The sequence below is a fragment of the Platalea leucorodia genome (genome assembly GCF_965183815.1).
Source record: "Platalea leucorodia genome assembly, chromosome: 5".
Lineage (NCBI taxonomy): Eukaryota > Metazoa > Chordata > Aves > Pelecaniformes > Threskiornithidae > Platalea > Platalea leucorodia.
The window spans coordinates 58988489-59009017 of record NC_138827.1 but is presented as its reverse complement, the minus strand read 5'-3'; the positions used below and the strand labels follow the sequence as shown (position 1 = coordinate 59009017).

The 20529-nt window shown below is 48.0% G+C and overlaps 1 protein-coding gene across 1 annotated transcript; it reads left to right on the top strand.

Annotated features, from left to right (window-relative positions):
• Nucleotides 1–32: 32 nt before the first annotated feature.
• POFUT2 (protein O-fucosyltransferase 2) lies at nucleotides 33–17429 on the top strand (the record flags this gene model as incomplete). The annotated part of the gene is given in 13 exon segments (XM_082311692.1): nucleotides 33–371; nucleotides 852–920; nucleotides 1103–1266; nucleotides 1268–1334; nucleotides 1337–1515; nucleotides 2299–2549; nucleotides 3622–3766; nucleotides 4113–4223; nucleotides 8569–8635; nucleotides 12060–12185; nucleotides 12753–12933; nucleotides 16712–16835; nucleotides 17129–17429. Coding segments are annotated over 13 exon segments (1977 nt in total). The 3' UTR covers nucleotides 17283–17429.
• Nucleotides 17430–20529: the final 3100 nt, after the last annotated feature.

The window sequence follows — 20529 nt, the reverse complement described above, 5'->3', positions numbered from 1 at the left end:
GGCGGGGTCCCGCAGCCGCCGCCATCGCCATCATGAGCGTGGCGCTGCGGAACGCCCAGCGGGCCGTGCCGGTGCGCCGCGCCCCGCTCCGCCGCGCCGTGTGCGCCCTGCGGGCCGCCCTGGGCGCCTCCCGCTTCGACGTGGGGCTGGTCTGCGCCGGCAACGGGCTGATGCGGCGTCTCAACGGCGCATACCGGCAACGCCCGGAGCCCACCGACGTCCTCTCCTTCCCTTTCCACCGAGTAGCGGCGGGGGAGCTGCCGCGGCCGCGCTGCCGCGACGAGTACAACTTGGGGGACATCTTCCTGGGGGTGGAGTACATCCACCAGCAGTGCCGCGCCGCCGGCGAGGACTTCGACAGCGTCCTGGTGGTGAGCCCCGCCGCGGGCAGCGGCCCCTCGGCCCTGCGCTGCAGGGAAGGACGGGCGCGGGGTTGTCCCCCAGCGACAGGGTAGCGGCTGCCGCTGTCCTAGACGGGCCGGGCTAAACAAGGAGGCGATGGTCTTGTAGCTTGCCCTAAAAGATTAACTCTGTGTTTTAAAACTTGTGTAACTGGTGAGTTTGGGTACATCCGTGTCGTTTCGCATGCAGGGTACCGGCTTGCAAAACGGCGAATGGTCTGGTAGGGGGTTAGCCCCGGTCACTCCTCGTACCCCGGTTCGTGTACCCCAGTTTGCCCCAGTCACTCCTCGTACCCCGGTTCGTGTACCCCGGTTAGCCCCAGTCACTCCTCGTACCCCGGTTGGCGGGGCGGGCTGCATCGCTGGCGCCGGGGCTGTCTGCACAGGCGAGCTGCTGGCGTTGGGCTTAGGTTTGTAACGCAGGTCGTTTGTTCTTGCCTCTTTGCACAGGTGACAGCAGCCCACGGACTGTGCCATTTGCTTGGCTACCAGCACGACACAAAAACCGAGTGGCAACAGGTACGGTGATGCCCTGGAGCTGGGCAAGGTCGCGGTGCCCAGCCTGTGCCAGGCCGTACCCGGGTGGAAGGCATCCCCCTGCCTCGCACCCTCGCGGCGGGGAGCCTGCGGCGCGGCCCGGCCCGCCGGGGGGGCGGCCGGCTCTGCGGAGCCCGGGCTCGCGTTGATGCCGGCGCCGGCAGCCGCGGAGCGCGGCGCCAGCAGCGCTGACCGTGCCTTCTCTGCCGCGCCCTCCTCCCGCAGATGTACCAGAAGGAGATGGAGATCCTGGAGGAGCTGAACCGGCTCACCGGCGCCAGCCTCCGGCCCCTGACCGCGGGCCTCTTCTGAGGGAGCCGCGCCGGGGACCCCGCGGCCGCCGCTTCCCTCCCGCGCACCGAGGGGCCGGGCCGCCGCCGGGGCCGCCCCGGACGTGGCGCGGCGCCGGGATGGCGGCGCAAGGACGCGGCTGCCGTCTCCTGCCGCCGCTGCTGCTGCTGGGCCTGGCCGCGCTCGCCTTCCCGCCGCCCGCCGCCGCCCAGCGGCCGCCCGCCGCCCTCCGCGCCGGCCACGCCGCCTCCTCGCTGCCCGCCGCCGCCGCCGCGCCTCGCACCAGGTGAGGAGCGGCCCCCCCCGCCAGCGTGGGCCGCGGCAGGGCCGTGCCTGGGCGGCAGCTCCCCCGCCCAGCCCCAGCGCGGGCCCGCTGGCCGCGGGCCAGGCTGCCTGCCAGGGTCAGCCCCTGCCGCCCCCGGCACCCTCCTCACCGCAGCCTCCTGCGTGGCGTCCCTAAGGGGTGCGGCGGGCCCCCTGCCGGGTGACGTGCCATGTCTGAGCCATCGGCTGGTGGGCACGTAAAGGTCCTCCTTCACCTGCTGGCGCTGTGTGGGTCGTTTCTGGAGGATGCCGCTGTTGCACCTGTCTGGGGGCCTTCCTGCTCTGAGCGCGGCCTGGGGACCCCCACCCGTCTGCCCTGCGGCAGGTGATGTGCACCCTTTTCCCCTGTCCCTCCTGAACGTATCCTCCCGCCTTCGTATTCAGCTCACAGCCCAAGTAACGTGCCAGTTGTTTCATCATGCTCACCACACACCACGTTACCCTCAGGACACGCAAGACATCTGAGGGTTCACTCTTTGGCCCCCGGCATCCCACCCCGCTGCAGGAAAGGCACGTGGCGTGTGCCACCTTGATGATTTCCTGTGAGGAGGCCCCTGTGCCCCCCAGCCCCTGCAGCACACACTGTTCTACCTTCCCCTGCTTCATCCCCTTCCAAGTACCGCAAACTCATGAAAAACGAATAGTTTCCATCCCAATAGAGTTGCATCACATGATTGTGGGGGAAAAAAAAACATGTAAAAGGTTTAAACTCCCCAAAGTAACTATATTCCTTTGTTCTCCCCAGATACCTTTTGTATGATGTAAATCCTCCTGAAGGGTTCAACCTTCGCAGAGATGTCTATATTCGCGTTGCTTCCCTTCTAAAGACCTTGCTGAAAAGTGAAAACTGGGTGTTAGTTCTGCCTCCCTGGGGACGTCTTTATCACTGGCAGAGCCCCAACATCCTTCAGGTCCGGATCCCTTGGTCTGAGTTCTTCGATCTCCCAAGCCTCAACAGGAACATCCCTGTCATTGAATATGAGCAGTTCCTTGCAGGTGGAGTATGGAATCATACAATCTACAATTGACTAAATATTTGAGGTGGTTTCTTCACAGGCTTATCCTTCTATGTGCTTTTATCCTTATATGTGAAATAAAAAAAGTTAAAGGTGGCAAGAGGAGGGATGGGAAAGAATTGTGCTGACTAAAAAACCACTAGGATGAAATAACCTGATTATTTGGCAGCTCATTTGATGTAGCACTGTTGGCCCCTTGACTTCCTAGGGACCCCAGAGAAAAACAGTTAATGCCTCTGGTTAAAGTCCAGATACTTCTGCGTAATTTTGGCCATAGTAGCCCTGTAAGGAGAGAGAGGCAGCCTGCAGCTCTCTGCCGAAATACAGACAAGCCACCTTTTTCTGGAGGTGGTTGGACAGTAAAAGCTGTACAGTGGGTTCTTCGGTGAACTTACTTTTTCATCATTGATACTGCACATACTCAAATACTTATCCCCTGCTTTTTGTGTGCAAAATGGTATATAAGAGAAAGGCTTTCCCTAAGAATATGGAAAATGTGAAGCTGGTTCCTTGAGGATTTAATGTCATGCTGAGCTAACCAGCAAATGCCAAAATCTGCAGCAGTGTCACAGACTTTTTCAGTAAAGGAAAAAAGGCGACCAAATGTCACACCTCTGCAAAGAGCTCTGAAGGGATCAGTCCCCTACCTTTCAGGAAAAAGCATTTAGAAACCCTGAAATTTAGGGGAAGAAGGGCTTGTACTCGACATTTTCTTGGAGGCACTCTTCCCATAGCAGCTACCTACAGCACTGAAAACCTCTGTGCTTCATGGTGTGTTTTACCCAGCTTTTAAATTTACATTTCCATGGCGATTCAGTTCTCTTTGGCACATTAAATCCTGCATAGCTGGGTGGGAGTAGCAGGTTGTCACATCCCCTGACCCTTTTAGCTTTTCTGGCTCTCACTTCTCCTTTTTTATAGGGAAAACAGGGAAGAGAGAGTAGTGTAATGTTAGCATTTCTAGCAGATTTTTAACTGCAAGTAATGCTAGTTCATACCTTTAGCATGTGGTTTCTCATGCTCACAAATGCTTTGCTTTGTCTTCTGCTCAGAGTCAGGTGGGCCCTTTATTGAACAGATTTATGTCCTACAAGGCTATGCAGAAGGATGGAAAGAAGGAACATGGGAAGAAAAAATAGATGAAAGGCCATGCATTGATCAGCTTATGTACTCCAAAGATAAACATGAGTACTACAGGTAACATCTAGCAGTCCTTTCAGACTTCTTTTTAGTTGTATTCAATGAGACATTTGCCTACTCTATCAGAACAGACTTGTGTGGTTATTCTAGTGTTTTCTGTGAATCTCTGGATGCTTGGGGCTCACTTTGTTTTTAAAACCCCATCAGTAATAAAATTTTACCTTGGTACTAGAAGATCTAATTTTAGAAAGTTTTTGTTTCACACAAAAACAGTATAAAGGAGCTGACTGGCTTATTTACATTATATATCATCTTTCTAGGGTGTACTGTATATTTGTTTCATTATATATGGCATTAATTTAAAATACAAGCCTGTGAACCAATACTTCGTGTTCCCTTTCAGGGGATGGTTCTGGGGTTACGAGGAGACGCGGGGTCTAAATGTCTCTTGTTTGTCCGTCCAAGGATCTGCCTCTATTGTGGCTCCCATCCTTTTGAAGAACACTTCAGCACAGTGAGTTGCCTTGTATTACTATTTATTGTTATATTGCGTGCCCACAAACCCATTGCCAGGTGGGAAGAGCAGGGGGAACTTACAGATTATGTCCCACTGTTGTGCTACTTCATCACTGAGTTCTTGTAATCCATTAAAATCGTTACAAAAGGAATTTACACTGTAAGAAACACCTAACTAAGTTAGGTTAAATGCTGCAGTGCTAAAACCTATGAGCTCCTTCATATCCTCTCTCAGGTTGCTAAATGTCCTTGCCACCCTGTGTTTACCTTTCCTTCCTTTACCCTTCGATGCTGGGTCAAGAGGGAACGAACAGAGTGGAATCAGTGTTTCCCACCCACACCTCAGATCATGCGGTGCAGTGCCTGGTCTCCTGTGATGGCCATCCTCAACAGTGTGAGCTGCATTTGGAGAAAGCAAGCAGCGTGTTTTGTCTTTCTGCTCTGCGATGCCACTAGGATGATCAGAGGAAAGGAAAGCTCTTACATGAGAGGTGGAACACGCTTACATTATCCCAGTAGCAAAGTATTTCCAGTCAGCTGTGATCCTGTAACAAGACATCGTAGCAAAGCAAAAGCTACTGGGGTACAGGGGAGACCAGGAAGAGGAAGTAATCACTGCCTATGAATACAGCAGGGGAATAAATCCATGGGAGAAGCACAAACCATGTAAGATGAAGTGCGGTTTTGCCATGAGAGCAAAAACATCCAAAAATTTGACATCAATATGATTTAATTGGAAATGAGATGAAGGTTCCCCTAAGCAGAGCAGTGGGGGTCTGTAGTACCTCCTGCTGGGAGCAGAGGAAGCAAAGTCCTGTTTTTTTTTAATAGGAATGCTGTTCTATTTGTAGGAGTTATACCATAATCTTTGCCAGTGACGGCAGAAAACTGGATTAAATAAGCCATAGAGGTCTCCATGTTTAGCCCTACAGTTAACTCTTTCATGGCAACTGTCAAAGGTCTGGCGATGAGCAAGGTCAAGAGAAAAATTAGGAGTGGTGCCCAAGTATTCCTAACATGCAGACAAGGTGCCTCATCCACAAGGTAACATTTCTTAATCAGACACAAGTAGGAAGAAGTACCAACATAAAAGCAATGTAAGGGCAGCTGCAGTGGTTCATGTTAAAGTTGGTCTAGTTTAGTGTGTGAAATCCAAGAGTGGCTAAAATTGGATGCCTGGGGAAAAGTATAAGAACTGGGCAAGTGTGTGTAATGCCTCCCCTGAGTCCTGTCACACCCTTCAGATTTGTGGTTGTAGGGACCTTCTGAGCCAAAAGTGATCTTCCTATCTTTTATATCCTTCAGTGAGTCCATGGATCTGTGCAAGCTTCCCTTTGAACCTGCATGCACACTGTTAGCATCCACAGAATCTTGGGACAAGACCTAAATAAATAAAGGTTTTGCACCTTAACTGTGCATCCTATGAAAATCCGCCTTCTGTCGTAACTCCTACCTGCAAGTTTCATCTAACGTCCCCTAGTTCACGTAGTGGAAGAGACAGTGAACAAACAGCTCTTCTGTATTCATCTCCATGCCATGCATGATTTTACATCTCTCTATCATGTTCTCCCTCAGTTGTCTCCTCTGCAGCATGAAGAGGCCTGGCTTCATTAGTTATTCTTCCTGTGAAAGCCATACCATGCCTTTGGTCATCCTCGCTGCCATTCTCTGAACCTTTACAGTTCAACTGGATCCTGCACACTGAGTGTGGGTAAACCCATTACATAATGACATGCTCTGTTTAGTGCTTTCTTCTTTTTCTGGTAATTCCTAATACACAGTTCCCTCTTTTGACCTCTGATGAGTGTTGCCTTGACATTTTCATCAAGCTGTCCTCATTCCTGAGCATCAAGCCCTTTAGTTATCAGATGAAGCCAGTATTTTTTTTACTAGATGCACTCCTACATTAGATTTCATCTGCCACTTTATTGGCCAGTCATCGGACTTCTCTAATTCTTCACAATTGGCCTTTGTCTTTGCTGCTCTGAGCAATTTAAAATGATCATCAAGCTGTGTTGCCCCAAAGTTCACACCGTTTTCTAGGTTGTTTAGGAATATGGTGAAAAGCAGATCCCTTCCACTTGTGACCTCCCTCTACAGTGTCAACTGAACATTTATCCCTATCTTTAACCTTTTTTTTTTTTTTTTTTAATCCATGCAAGGACCTTCCCTCCTGTGCCATTGCTGTTAAGTTTTCTTAAAAGCCTTTAATGAAGGCTGTCAGGAAATCCTGGTAGGCAATGTCAATGAGATTTCCCTTATCCACATGTGTGCTTATGTCTTCAGACTACTCTGATTGTTCAGAGTTGAGAGCTCCATATTGATACTTATCTAATTTATTTTAGGTATCCATTAATTCATCCATTAATTCTGTTTTTTATAATAGTTGCTACTAAGTTGTCCAGTACTGACATGAGGTTTACCACTATGTTGCATCCCAGACCTCCCCAAGCGCATTTTTAGAAAATCGATGTCACATTTGCTGTGTTGCAGTTTTAAGCGAGAAGTTGCATACAGGATTAGTGGCTCAGCTGCTTCATCCTTGAGTTACTTGACAAGCATTGGGTGAATACTGCCCAGTGTTGGCCATTTGTTGGTTCATTTTGTTTAGCTGTTCCATTGCTGGACACTTCCTATGGACGCTTTGGTTTGAGATGCGTTCTCTGATGAGTTCCCCTGTAAAAAGTAGTTCTGGCACGTGAATCTTCCCAGCTCCTCCACCTAGTGCACAGCTGCAAAAAATTACATTAGCTGTTTCTGTCATGATGTGACTGTCTCAAAGTGCTTGTTAAGCCTTTAATTTCCTTTTTCTTTGTATTGGAGTGAAGATTTGTTATTAGATTGAAGGCCTTTATTTCTTGTTGCTCAAATTCTTTTTTGACCTTCTTTATTGTCTTTTCCTGTTTAACTTCGTGGAGTTTATGAGCCTTTCTGTTTTCTTCACTTGGACACTACTTCTGCATTTTTGCATAGTGCCCTTTTTGAAACTGAATGCAACTGTGGTAACTTTCCTTCGGCCATTGTTGATCCAGTAGGATGTTGAAGATGAGTACGTTTATGGCCACTGTCACAGAGTAGCTCTTCCACTGTGAGATTTTGGTCCGTGTCTTGCTGCTGCTCAAGATGATGTCAGGAGCTACTCCCTGCCCAGGTCTTTGACAGTATCTCAAACTGCAGTTGCTTAGTCATGTGCTGCTATCACACTTGCCCAGCCTACCTGGGGACAGTTGAAATCTCCAATGGCTATGGTGACTTGTGCACCATAGCCTCTCTGATCTCCCATATTGCCCTTTTGGCCAGACAATCAGTTGTATGGTCCTAGTACTATATTATTACTCTTCAGGTGTGGTCACTTATAGGAATCTTCCTGATACATTTAGATTATTAATCTGATTCACCTCCAGGCTTCCTGTTAAATGCAGTGCTGCTTCTCCAATCAGCACATTCTAGTCTATTTTCCAGATTATTTGTAGCCTTATGTGCAAGTGTCCAGCTGATTATCAGCAGCAATAATCTAAAGCTGATTGGTTATTTGCTTCCTCTTGTTTTAGTTGAAGAAGGTCCAGATAATGACTTTGACCCCCTTCAGCCGAAGCATTTCTCTGTGTGTTCGCTCATATTCAGTGTGCTCAGAACACAGACTAAGCCTTCATCCCCTGTGCTCTTGGATACTCAAAACTCTCAAAATCTCTTCTGCTTCCTAGAACTTGGGTAGTGCAGTTATGTTTCCATTACACAATCCTGAACTGTGTGTATTTATGAAAAGCACAGGCTGTTTTCATGTTAGTGAAAAATTTTCATTTTAAAATTTGTGCTTAGTTGCTAACACACATTTTTGTAGTGTCTGTGTGTTCTTTGATCTGTTGTTTTACTGTAGGACTTTTTATGCCACATGTGGAAAACGCCTTCTCTGGTTTTGCTTTTGTGAGCGTGACTCCTGCTTCCTCCAAGAGGCTCTCATGTGCTCCGAGGCTGAGCATCACCTCAAAGGTTACTTCTTCCCTGTGGGTCACTCTCCCTGTTGGCAATCTTGTTTCTCCAGCAGCAACTACTGTGAGGACTATGTGAGGGATTGCTAACACTTGTTTGTGTTTAACTGTCAGAATTAAGAGTACCATTTATTAAGGAAGAGAGCAGGAACACGCAGTAGCATAGTTCCCTTCTCTCCCCAGCAGGCTATGGGTCACAATTTGCTTTATACAGAACAGATTGGCAGCCCTCATTCCCTGTGCTCCCTTTGCAAACAGATCGTAGTGTGTGCTTTATCCTAGCAACTGTATAAAGAAACATAATGTAAATTCTATTCCTAAGGGAACTGCACTCAGTTTTACAATTTTTAATAGGTCAGTGATGTTAGACAGAGCTGAAAACCTTCTTCATGACCACTACGGAGGGAAAGATTATTGGAATGTGAGTATTTTCCAGTTAGCTTCTCTAGATTTTCCACTTGGTTCTGATAAAAATTCAATAACCGATACGTGCTTCAATTTTGCCTCGGGTTTCTTTTCTTGAAAGTAACTTGTGTCTTATGTTTCAGCAGTGTATGCTAAAGATGGTCTTCAGGCTGCTGTGGATTAATGTAATGCAGGAATTTGTCCTGGTGTCTTGTCCCCAAAGACTCAGTGCTGCAGGGCGTGGTGTTTAGAAGGACCTCCCCTGTGCAACACATCTGCAATCAGAAGGGAACTGCCTTTGTGCAGTTTCTTGTCTAGTCAGCCTCAAGATTAGAATTTTCAAAAGAGTTCCTGAAAGTGCTCAGTATTGTCCTGACTGTCTCCCCATTGGCTTCGATGGCAAAATTCCCACGGGTTTCAAGGTAACACTGAGCACTTTGGGAGACCCTACCCAAGGGTCTATGGTAAAATAATTCCTATGGGAAAAGTTTTAAGACAAAGGTTCAGCCACAGGAAAATGGAACACGATATGGAGTGCTTGATATAATTAAAATTTCGAAGAGAAAGTGACTTTCATGATATTATGAAACAAGTTACATAGACCTCAGTTTTGTAAGATATAAACATCTGGCTATTCACTTGGTATATGGCACATTTTTCAGAAATGGAGCAAACAGTAGCTTGCTAACTACAAATTTTTCATTGAGGGTGACTTTCCAAATGGAGAAATGCAACCCACTTACCATTTCTGAGTGTGGCTTGTAGTCCTGTAAAAGCAGACATGAAATCCATATGGATTCATAACACACATTTCTTAACAGTGGCACTTTAAACATTGCCTCAACAATTTAAACTTGTCTCAAAATTATTTAAAACTTTCTGGAAAATATTCTTTTTTCTTTTATTTCAATTTTCACTACCTGCATGATTTTTGGTCGTTGTTTTTTTCTTAATAACTCTATCGATAACATCTGCAGTTCTTTATAAATCTTGCTAATAGATGCCCTCTTGTCTCAAATAAGTTTTTAAATTGTAGCAAGCCAGCTTCCTTTTGCAACCAACCTATGTCTTTGGTGTCCAAAAATATTTGAATTTAATATTGAGCCGTATTGCTCTCATTGCTGTCACCATTTTTGTCTACGCTTCTCTACCACTGCAAGCTGAAAGGTATTGTTGTGGGATTCTTAATGGTTGAATGACCATGGAGCAGGAAAGACCTCCCAAAATATTTAGGAGCAACTGTTGAGTCCCTTGAGCATCAGTGTAGGATTTAGACCACGTGAGCACTTTACCATCTATATGGAAGCAGAACGTTCTCTAAGGACAACTCTAGAAAAGCCAGCAGTTTTGCATTTGGTTTCACCATTTTGGGGGGACGATCTCAAAGAATTAGAGGGCCTGTACCATTAATTCAATTTGTGTACACGAAAGGGAGCATAACCAACACTGATTTTGTTTGTTTGTTTGTTTGTTTGTTTTCCCAAACTTAGAATCACAGAAAAATTCAGGTGGGGAGGTGTCTCGACAGCCCTGCCTCGAGGTTTGCACTCCAGAACTTGACCTGGTGGTTTGGGGCTGTGTCCAGCTGAAGGTGGAAAGTCTCCACAGAAGGAGATCCGCCACCTCTCTGGGGCCTGTCCTACAGCTGTGCCACTCTTATGGGCAAGAGATTTTGCCTGAAGGCAACAGAAGTTGCCTTGCTGCAGCTTGGGCCCAGAGCCTCTTGGCTTTTTTCATGCACCTCTGAGAAGCATCTCTCCCTTCTCTGTTTCTTTGCAGGCAAAAAGGGAGAAGAAGCAAAACTTGGGAGGTAGTTGGAAAGGGTGACAATATTGCATGTGCAGATTTGAAACATATACTTTAAATAAGAGGATACCCAGGTACAGAGAGCATCCACTTTAGAAAGTATATCAGTGGAGGTTCACACATTCATCTGTTTTCTCTTTTACATATGCTGTTGCAAATTAATTGTTCATCCAGAACAGCTGCTGTCAGAGGACTGCTTTGTGCCCAGGAAAACCTCGGCACAGCATACTGCGTGGGTGGCAAACATGACGTGGCAGTTGCACAGTCCATCAGGATGAAGTTTAGAGGTGTTTCACACAGACATAACATTCAAAGATGTTTATTGTCCTCCCCAGTGCACTGCACTGTCATGGGTTGCGTACACATTTGCTGCCTCTTGAGCATACCATGTTTATCACCTCTTGGGTAAGGTACCCCGTGACTTCACTCGACAGGATCGTATTGTGTTGACGTACTACAAAAAGGAGGGAAAATGTGTCTCTCTCTGCTGCAGCATGAGTGTCCTGCAGTAGACAGTGTGTGTACATCCTCTCCTAATATAATCATTTTTCTGGAGGATTTGGGATGGGATTAGAAAGCCGGTGCTGATCTCTTTAAAGATGCTAGAAGAGCAGGCTTTGTACTTCCATTAAATACTTAGAGAGGCGTGGATCTCCAGGTACCAGCGTGATGGATCTTACAGAAGACTAAATTGTTCTGTGTCGTATTGAATGATATGGAGGAGGAACCAGTTCAACCACAGTGAGTTTGGCATATGGAGAAATAGCTGCTCTGAGAAAAGGTGAAAAAAGGCTGGCAGATTCTAGTTCCTGCCTCTTTGCTAGAGCAAGGCAAAGGCACGATCCGTGCGGCTATGTCTTGGCGTACCAGTAATGCTCTGCCTGGCTTCTCTGCTGTGTAGCAAACTCTGTCCCCTGTGGGCTTCACTGTGTTGAGAAAAGAGAGGCCATTGGAGATTGAAGACAGGTGTTTTCATTGCACCTTCTTTGGTGCCCATCACATGACAGACTACAGACTTGTATAAAATTAAGAATTAGACCAAATTGCCAAGTGTCCCTTGTAAGTGGTGTAAGTCACATGGGATTTCCTTAGTTCTGTTGTGCGTGTCTGTTCATAAGAAGGCTATGTGTGACTGTGTGCCATGGTAACTGCATCACAAAATCTTTGAAAGAGGTTATTATCCACAGGTGAAGGAAATAATTCCTTTTTCATCACTTTTCCACTGAATTTGATAGGAGTGTCAGTGGCTAGGCACATGATGTTTTTAAGCAGATTTTATTCTTACAGGTGTTTTGCTACCTAAAGTCTTTTCCCAGCTTTGGTTTCCAAAGGTGAGGTATATTGCTAGAGTATTTTATTTGCTATACTATGTGTTCTGTTGTGTAAATAACTACAGTTCTACTCGATATACCTATATATTGCGGGGTCAGGCGAGAATGCTGGTTACAAATGTGTTTATGATTAGGATTAAACAGCTAAAGCTCAGATGAAAGGTCAGGAATTGTTGCTTGTAGTGCTGCATGGCTGTATCAGAAGTAACTGCATCCTGGAAGCTCTGTGTATGTGAAATGACTCCATTTAGTCATTTTTAGCTCTCCCTTTTTCTGACTCGGCGTCTGCTCTTATTCCAACAGACACGTCGGAGCATGGTGTTTGCTAAACACCTCCGTGTAGTGGGAGATGAGTTCAGAAACAAATATCTTCAATCCACAGATGAGGCAGACAGGACTTATTACAAGGAGGACTGGACACAGATGAAGGTAAAATCGTAACAGTCTGTTTCTCGTAACAAATGTAATAATTTTTTTATTTGTGTACTCCTGGCTGTACACTGCAGGAAATATTGGAAGAGACATGTGAATCTAGCTCTCCCTGGTCAGATTGAGGTGGACGTGCATGTTACTACTGTAGCCTCTTCTCCCTGTGTGACATGAGTTAATGGAGTCTGTTGAGATGTGGCTGACTGGTTCTGAGTTCCAGATTTCTGTTATCCTCGTTTCACTAAAGGAAATTTGTATTTCTTCTCGTATTCAGCATCATCGGTGGGTGTAAAGTTCAGCTGCAAACTGCCAGTTGTAGATTTGGTCAAGGAGAGCAATTTTTGCTTACAAAGATTTTGCACTCTGGTTTCTCTTGTATGATGCAGGCCACCCAAGATCAAAACATTGCAATAAGTGTCCCAAAATACTGCCAGTCCATACCTTAAAATTACGTTCTGCAGCTAGAGTAATTCAGTGCCTTATCCAGAGATTATGCATTCAGGCCTTTTCAGTGTGAATGACAGTGGTGCTCTCAAGTTTTAAAGTTTATTGATTTTTCTCTCTTAGGTTAAGATGGGCACAGCTCTAGGTGGTCCATACCTTGGGGTTCATCTCAGAAGGAAAGACTTCATTTGGGGTCACAGAGAAGACGTGCCTTCCCTGCAAGGAGCAGTAAAGAAAATCCGAAGCCTCTTGGAGATGCATAAACTTGAAAAAGTTTTTGTAGCCACCGATGCTGTTGAGGAGGGTAGGCAGATTATAGTCAGTTTAGGACTGATAACTTTTGACAATGCGTGCAGCAATTACCACTTTGTTTTTATCAATGACTAGAAGTTCATATGCCTCCATCATTGAATGAGGAATTGAACAGGATTGGGCAGCTGTTTCCTTCTAGCTTGAATAGTTTATATCAAACCATTCATTTGGTATTTCCCATAGGAGGTTTGACGGTCTCTACAACTGGAAATTGGGAATTGAATTTGCCTGTTCCTCCTCCTCTTTCTTCCATCCCACCTTTTTTCTTAGCATTTCAGAGACTCTTGGACATGCTGGTGGGAAGTCTGCCACCCAGCCTTCCCCTTGGCTGCCCCCAGTGCCAGACTAGGGTGGACCTGGCTGTGTGTGGCCAAGGCTTAGAAACCCCCAAGGGTGGGGTTCCCCCCCAGGCCTTATCCCAGGGCTGCACTTCCCTCCCGGTAGTGTCTAGGGATCTGTTTCAATGCATGATGTTAGAATAACATCTAAACTAGATTCGAAGGGGGAAGGGGATAAAACCAGGCTTGCTAGGGATGAGCCTTGGGGTGGCATGCCTGTGTTGGAGAAAAGATCTATAGCCCAACTGAAGTGCATTTACACCAATGCACGCAGCATGGGCAATAAACAGGAGGAGCTGGAAGCCATTGCGCGGCAGGAAAACTATGATGTGGTCGCCATCACGGAAACATGGTGGGAGGACTCACACAACTGGAGTGCTGCAATGGATGGCCACAAGCTCTTTAGAAGGGACAGGCAAGGAAGGAGAGGTGGTGGGGTAGCCTTGTACGTTAGAGAGTGTTTTGAATGTCTAGAGCTCAACAAAGGTAATGATAAGGTTGAGTGCTTATGGGTAGAGATCAGAGGGAAAGCTAATAAGGCAGATATCCTGGTGGGAGTCTGTTATAGACCACCCAGCCAGGATGAGGAAACAGATGAAATATTCTACAAGCGGTTGGCTGAAGTCTCACAATCTCTAGCCCTTGTTCTCGTGGGAGACTTCAATTTACCAGATATCTGCTGGAAATACAACACAGCAGAGAGAAAGCAGTCTCGGAGGTTCCTGGAGTGTGTGGAAGAGAACTTCCTGACACAGCTGGTAAGCGAGCCAACCGGGGGGGTGCCCCGCTGGACCTGCTGTTTACGAACACAGAAGGCCTGGTGGGCGATGTGGTGGTCGGAGGCTGTCTTGGGCTCAGCAACCACGACATGATAGAAGTAAGGAAGGGGGTCAGCAAAACCGCTACCCTGAACTTCAGAAGGGCAGACCTTGGATTGTTCAGGAGTCTGATTTACAGAGTCCCTTGGGGGGCAGTCCTGAAGGGCAAAGGAGTCCAGGAAGGCTGGATGTTATTCAAGAAGGAAATCTCAAAGGCACAGGGGCAGGCCATCCCCATGTGCCACAAGTCGAGCAGGCAGGGGAGAAGACCGGCCTGGCTGAACAGAGAGCTTTGGCTGGAACTCAGGAAAAAAAGGAGAGCTTACCACCTTTGGAAGAAGGGGCAGGCGACTCAGGAGGACTACAAGGATGTTGAGAGGTCATGCAGGGAGAAGATTAGAAAGGCGAAGGTCCAGCTAGAACTTAAACTGGCCACCGCCATTAAAGATAACAAAAAATGTTTTTACAAATATATCAGTGACAAAAGGAGGGCCAGGGAGAATCTCCATCCTTTGTTGGATACGGAGGGAAACATTGCCGCGAAGGATGAGGAGAAGGCTGAGGTACTTAATGCCTTCTTTGCCTCAGTCTTTACTAGTCAGACTGGTCATCTTCAGGGTTTTCAGGCCCCTGAGCTGGGGAATGGAGATAGGATGCAGAATGAAGCCCCAGTTGTCGAAGAGGTGGCAGTCACTGACCTGCTCCTCCATCTAGATGCCCACAAGTCTGTGGGGCCAGACAGGATCCACCCGAGGACACTGAGGGAGCTGGCAGAGGAGCTTGCCAAGCCACTCTCCATCATTTATCAGCAGTCCTGGTCAACCGGGGAGGTCCCAGATGACTGGAAGTTAGCAAATGGGACGCCGCTCTTCAAGAAGGGTCGGAAGGAGGATCCGGGGAACTACAGGCCTGTCAGCCTGACCTCGGTGCCGGGAAAGGTCATGGAGCACATCATCTTGAGTGTCATTACGCAGCACGTGCGGGACAACTGGGGGATCAGGCCCAGCAAGCATGCGTTTATGAAAGGGAGGTCCTGCTTCACTAGCCTGGTCTCCTCCTATGACAACGTGCCTCTCTTAGTGGATGAGGGGAAGGCTGTGGATGTGGTCTACTTGGACTTTAGTAAGGCCTTTGACGCTGTCTTCCACAGGATTCTCCTGGAGAAGCTGGCTGCTCACGGCTTGGATAAGTGCACTCTGCTGGGTTAAAAACTTGCTGGATGGCCGAGCCCAGAGAGTGGTGGTGAATGGAGTCAAATCCAGTTGGCAGCCAGTCACAAGTGGTGTTCCCCAGGGCTCAGTGTTGGGGCCAGTCCTGTTCAATATCTTCATTGCTGATCTGGATGAGGGGATGGAGTGCACCCTCAGTAAGTTTGCAGATGGCACCAAGTTGGGTGGAAGTGTCGATCTGCTGGAGGGTAGCAAGGCCCTACAGAGGGACCTGGACAGGCTGGATCATTGGGCCGGGGCCAACTGTATGAGACTCAACAAGGCTCAGTGCCGGGTCCTGCACTTGGGTCACAACAACCCCATGCAACGCTACAGGCTGGGGGAGGAGTGGCTGGAGAGCTGCCTGGCGGAAAAGGACCTGGGGGTGTTGGTTGACAGCTGCATGAACATGAGCCAGCAGTGTGCTCAGGTGGCCAAGAGGGCCAATGGCATCCTGGCTTGTATCAGGAATAGTGTGGCCAGCAGGACCAGGGAGGTGATAGTGCCCCTGTACTCGGCATTGGTGAGGCCGCACCTCGAGTGCTGTGTTCAGTTTTGGGCCCCTCACTACAAGGACATTGAGGTGCTGGAGCGTGTCCAAAGAGGGCAACAAAGTTGGTGAAGGGTCTAGAGCACAAGCCTTATGAGGAGCGGCTGAGGGAGCTGGGGTTGTTTGGTCTGGAGAAGAGGGGTCTGAGGGGAGACCTTATTGCCCTCTACAACTGCCTGAAAGGAGGTTGTAGCAAGGTGGGGGTCAGTCTCTTCTCCCTAGTAATGAGTGATAGGATGAGAGGAAACGGCCTCAAGCTGCGCCAGGGGAAGTTTAGGTTGGATATTAGGACAAACTTCTTCACCGAAAGGGTAGCCAGGCACTGGAACAGGCTGCCCAGGGAAGTGGTTGAGTCTTCATCCCTGGAGGTATTTAAAAGACGTGTAGACGTGGTGCTTGAGGACATGGTTTAGTGGTGGACTTGGCAGTGCTAGGTTTATGGTTGGACTCGATGATCTTAAGGGTCTTTTCCAACCTTAACGATTCTATGAATAACCCTGCAGGGCATGGCATCTGCGATAACTAATCTAAGTTTGCTGTCAAGAAAGGCCACTTGGTACACCTACCCTGTAGGATTAGACAGCGAGGCTAGTGGTAACATCTGTTCTACCCCTTGCAGGCTTCCCCACCCTCTGAGAATCGCCCCCCTTTGCACCGCGTCTCTGCCCCACTGGCTCCACCCCTCACCTACAATAGTCTGACATTTGGCAAATGTGTGGTAAAATTTGTGGGTAGATTTTGGTTTTGCTTGCTTCATTACTGTTCACCCAGGGTTTCCTTAAACACTGCTGTTTTATGACAGCAGTGAGTTGCTCTTTATAACATAAAAATAAATTTGCATCTTTCCCTTTTTCAGAGATTGAATTGCTCAAGAAGCTGCTGCCTGAGATGGTGAGGTTTGAACCCTCTTGGGAGGAGCTGGAACTCTACAAAGATGGGGGCTTGGCAGTGATTGACCAGTGGATCTGTGCACATGCAAGGTAGCAAATCTGACTTTTCTTTAAAGAGCCAAATGTTACTGTCACAAAACTGAATATTGTTTTTGACCCAGATATAGTTGTTTACAAATCATATATGACCTGATGTTATATAATTGGTATATATATATATAAAAAATAGATGTATAATAATTATATTGTGTATATATATAATACATATGATAATTTCATTATCATATCATTTCAATGAAGATTAAAGTTCATTGGACTGAAATCAGTAACTTGCATTTTAAAAACTGGCCCCCTTCACAAATCCGTTCTGATTTTTTTCACAGGTATTTTATTGGCACCTCAGTTTCAACATTTTCCTTCCGGATCCATGAGGAAAGGGAGATCTTGGGATTTGATCCAAAAACAACTTACAACCGATTTTGTGGTGAGAAAGAGAAAAACTGTGAGCAGCCAACTCACTGGAAAATTGTATACTAAAATACAGAGAAATCCAAGGACTTCAATACTGGTGAGCTCAAAAGAATAAGGAAAAACTACAGGAAAATACCTCCCTTTGACCAAACTACAACTCAATCCTCTACCCTCTTCTTGGTGTTTACTTGACATCTGGGTTTTGAAGTACAAGCAATATTCATCTTCTTAGTCAGGCATTGATGGGAGCAAGAAAAATGAAGTCAGCCTGGGATCCAGTTCTCAGCATAGCTAGGATTAGAGGACAATACCAGGCACTGCAATTGAGACTTGAAAGGCAAAACTTTGTTCTGAAAATGAGTAACAAACGAAGTAAGTCGCAGCTTTCTTCAGACTTCAGAGGAAGATGAGGAATGGTTTTAACTTTTATAAATGTAACACAGCTGTGGTCTGTACTGCATTTCTGTCTTTAGTTTTTCTTCTGTTCGGTGTTTGCCTCTCTTATTGCAAAAAGTACGTCTTGGTTTTGTAACCTGCACTACGTGAGCTGCAGATTATGTGTAAACTCTGCTGTTCCTTGGGGAAGTCTTCCCTTTTCACATAGTGATTTGTGAACATTCAAATTGTCTGATGCAGTCAGTGCTCGATAAAAGGAGAGGAGATGGTATTTCTACCTGAACACCAACTGCTTCTAATAGCAGTCTCAGTAGGTGTGTGTTGAAATGGGCATAAAGATGGGCCTTGTAGGGTTGTAAAAGAAAGGTTATGTTTCTTCTTACGTTTTACCTTCACAAAGGAAACTTTTTTTTCTTCTCCATTGTCCTCCCAAAGGCCTGTTGAGTTGGACTGATGCACAAGTCAGCACCCTTTGGGATCACCCAGCTACTCAGTTCAGTGACAGTGATGCTTTGCTAGCGAGCATGCTAAAAGGCCTTTCCAGTTTCCACGTCAGTTAAATGGATCATCCCAGTAATTTAACAAATGAATTTTCTGTATTTCTGCTTTCAGTTTATGCAAGGGAGCAAACTGAGGGCAATCACAGACAGCTACAGCCTCGTGATAACGTGTATAAGCCTAGCAGTCGGGAACCTTGCAGGTGAGGTTGTGCTTTGATGGAGATGGCTGGCTGGTGGTACAGGGGAAGAGCCCCGTGCTACGCCACCAGCCAGAGGGAAAGTGCAGATCACATTTGAGAAGGGTTTTGTATGAGTACCAATTCTAGCTCTTTAAGTCTCCTCCTTTGTGGAATTAGCTGCTGGTAAGTATTCTACTCCATTCTGTGCTTCAGGTGGGCGTTTGCCTTGCAAGTCTACATGGCTCTGTTAAGCAAGAGAAACCTTTTTCAAAAGCAGACTAGGAGACAGATCTCAAAAGGTGAAGCAGAGATTTTTCCTTCAAGTCAGTTTTACCAGATTACCTTGCTGTTAGTGGACCCTTCACTTTCTCTTTCCTCTTGGCTTGAGTATATATAATCCTCTGCACTATGCAGTGAGCATTTCACAGATGCTCCCACACAATGAGGTGGTTTACTCCTGTGCAACTCCAGTGGAAGCTGTGAAGATTTCTCAGACAGTGATAGCAGCAGCTCTCCTGTTCTTACCAGCTGTTTATTTTATCTCCGTGCAGCAGCTGAGCGTCTCTGGCAACAAAGTGGGGAGCCCAGCATTTCAAAGCAGTGCCTTTTCCCACCAAGTCAAATGATCTCATTTAGCCTGTGTGCCATGTAAAGCGATGATGGCATTTTACGTGTAGTGTATACCTCATTAAGAAAAATAAAAAGCTTTGTAGCATTTTATGTGACGTGTCCATGCTTCTCAGTTCTTTCTAACCGTGCATTTTGCTGTCTCTGAGGTCCGTAGCACTGGACTCCAGTGTAGGAGAGACTTGGATAAAACCTGCACACCCTGACAAGGTTTTTTTCATCATCTGTCCCATGAGGTGCTGCATTAGCCGGCATTACCCTTCTTGGCACTGGGAGGCTGCATCTGGTAAATCTCGGTGCCTCCCACAGCAAGGGGGATGTAGACAAACAGGAGAGAGTCCAGAGGAAGGCTGCTGAAACCATCAGCAGCTGGAGTACGCGGAGCGTGAGGGGAGGAGTAGAGAGCTGGGCTTTTTCAGCCTGGAGAAGGTGAAAGAGGGATCTAACTTGTCTTTCAATACCTAAAAGGTGTCACAGGGAAGGCAGAGCTGGGCCTTTTTCAGAGGTGCACAGCAAAAGCGCAGGAAGCTACAGGCACGACCTGCCACAAGGGAACTTCTGCTTGGGCATAAGGTACAGCCTCCCAGCCCCAGGAGCTGCACAGCCCTGGGACAGGGAGGAGCGGTGGGTCTTTCGGCTGTGCTGTTTCAGCCTCACTGAAAGAGTCAGAGGCAGCAGAGGACGAGCTCACTTGCAAGTAGATTGTAGAGATTGTAGAGAGATGACATCCACCTTTCTGCCTCAAACAGAAGACAGGGATTAGAGAGGGGATGGAGGGAAGGGTTGGTTTTCCCCTGCACCCAGGACTGGCCTCCCCTGCCAGGACACCTACGACGCCCAGCCAGCAGCCGGCTGGTGCCGGGGTTTGGAGGGAGCAGAGGGCTGGGTGCTCCCTGGGGAGCTGTGGTGCCACCCTGCCGCCAAAGCCCAGCTGGGCTGGGGCTCCGTTGGCACCCCCAGGCTCAGAGAGGGAGAGCAGCCTGGAGAAGAGCCCGTGGGGCCACACGCCTGAGGGAAGGGAGCGTGTGTGGGGTGCAGGCTGGCAGCGATGGGCTGCAGCAGCGGGCAGGGGCACAGCTGCCAGCCCCACACGCTGGGCATTGGGGGCAGGGGGCTTGTTGGGCTGGGCCTGGTGCTTCGGGGTCGTCCTCACCGGGCACTCGCCAACCGCCCATGTCTGCTCCCTCTCCAGCAGCTGCCTGAGCTTCCTCTTGTTCAGGAACTCGGTAGCTCAAAGCAGGGTTTCCCGAGAGGCCTGCAGAGCAGCAGAGACTGGGGGATGGCACCGCTGCCCAGGGCACAGGACCTACATCCCCTGCACATGGGCAAGGCTCAGGGCCTTTCCTGGCCACTGGTGGGAAGATGCGGCAGCTGGAGACCGCGTCTGTCGGTGGGTTCGGTGCCTGGGCAGAGGAGTGGGTCAACCACCATGTCGGGCACCTGGTGCTGCCAGGGCAGCAGGACAGAGGTCCCCCAGGGCTGCTGCTCTGTAGCCAAGGCCATGAGGAGGCTGGGCAGGAAGCAGCGGAGCCACTTCCCACGGGGACACCAGCAGGTCAGAAATCCTCACCTCTGCCACGTGCTGCTTCTCATCATGCAAGTGGCAGAGCA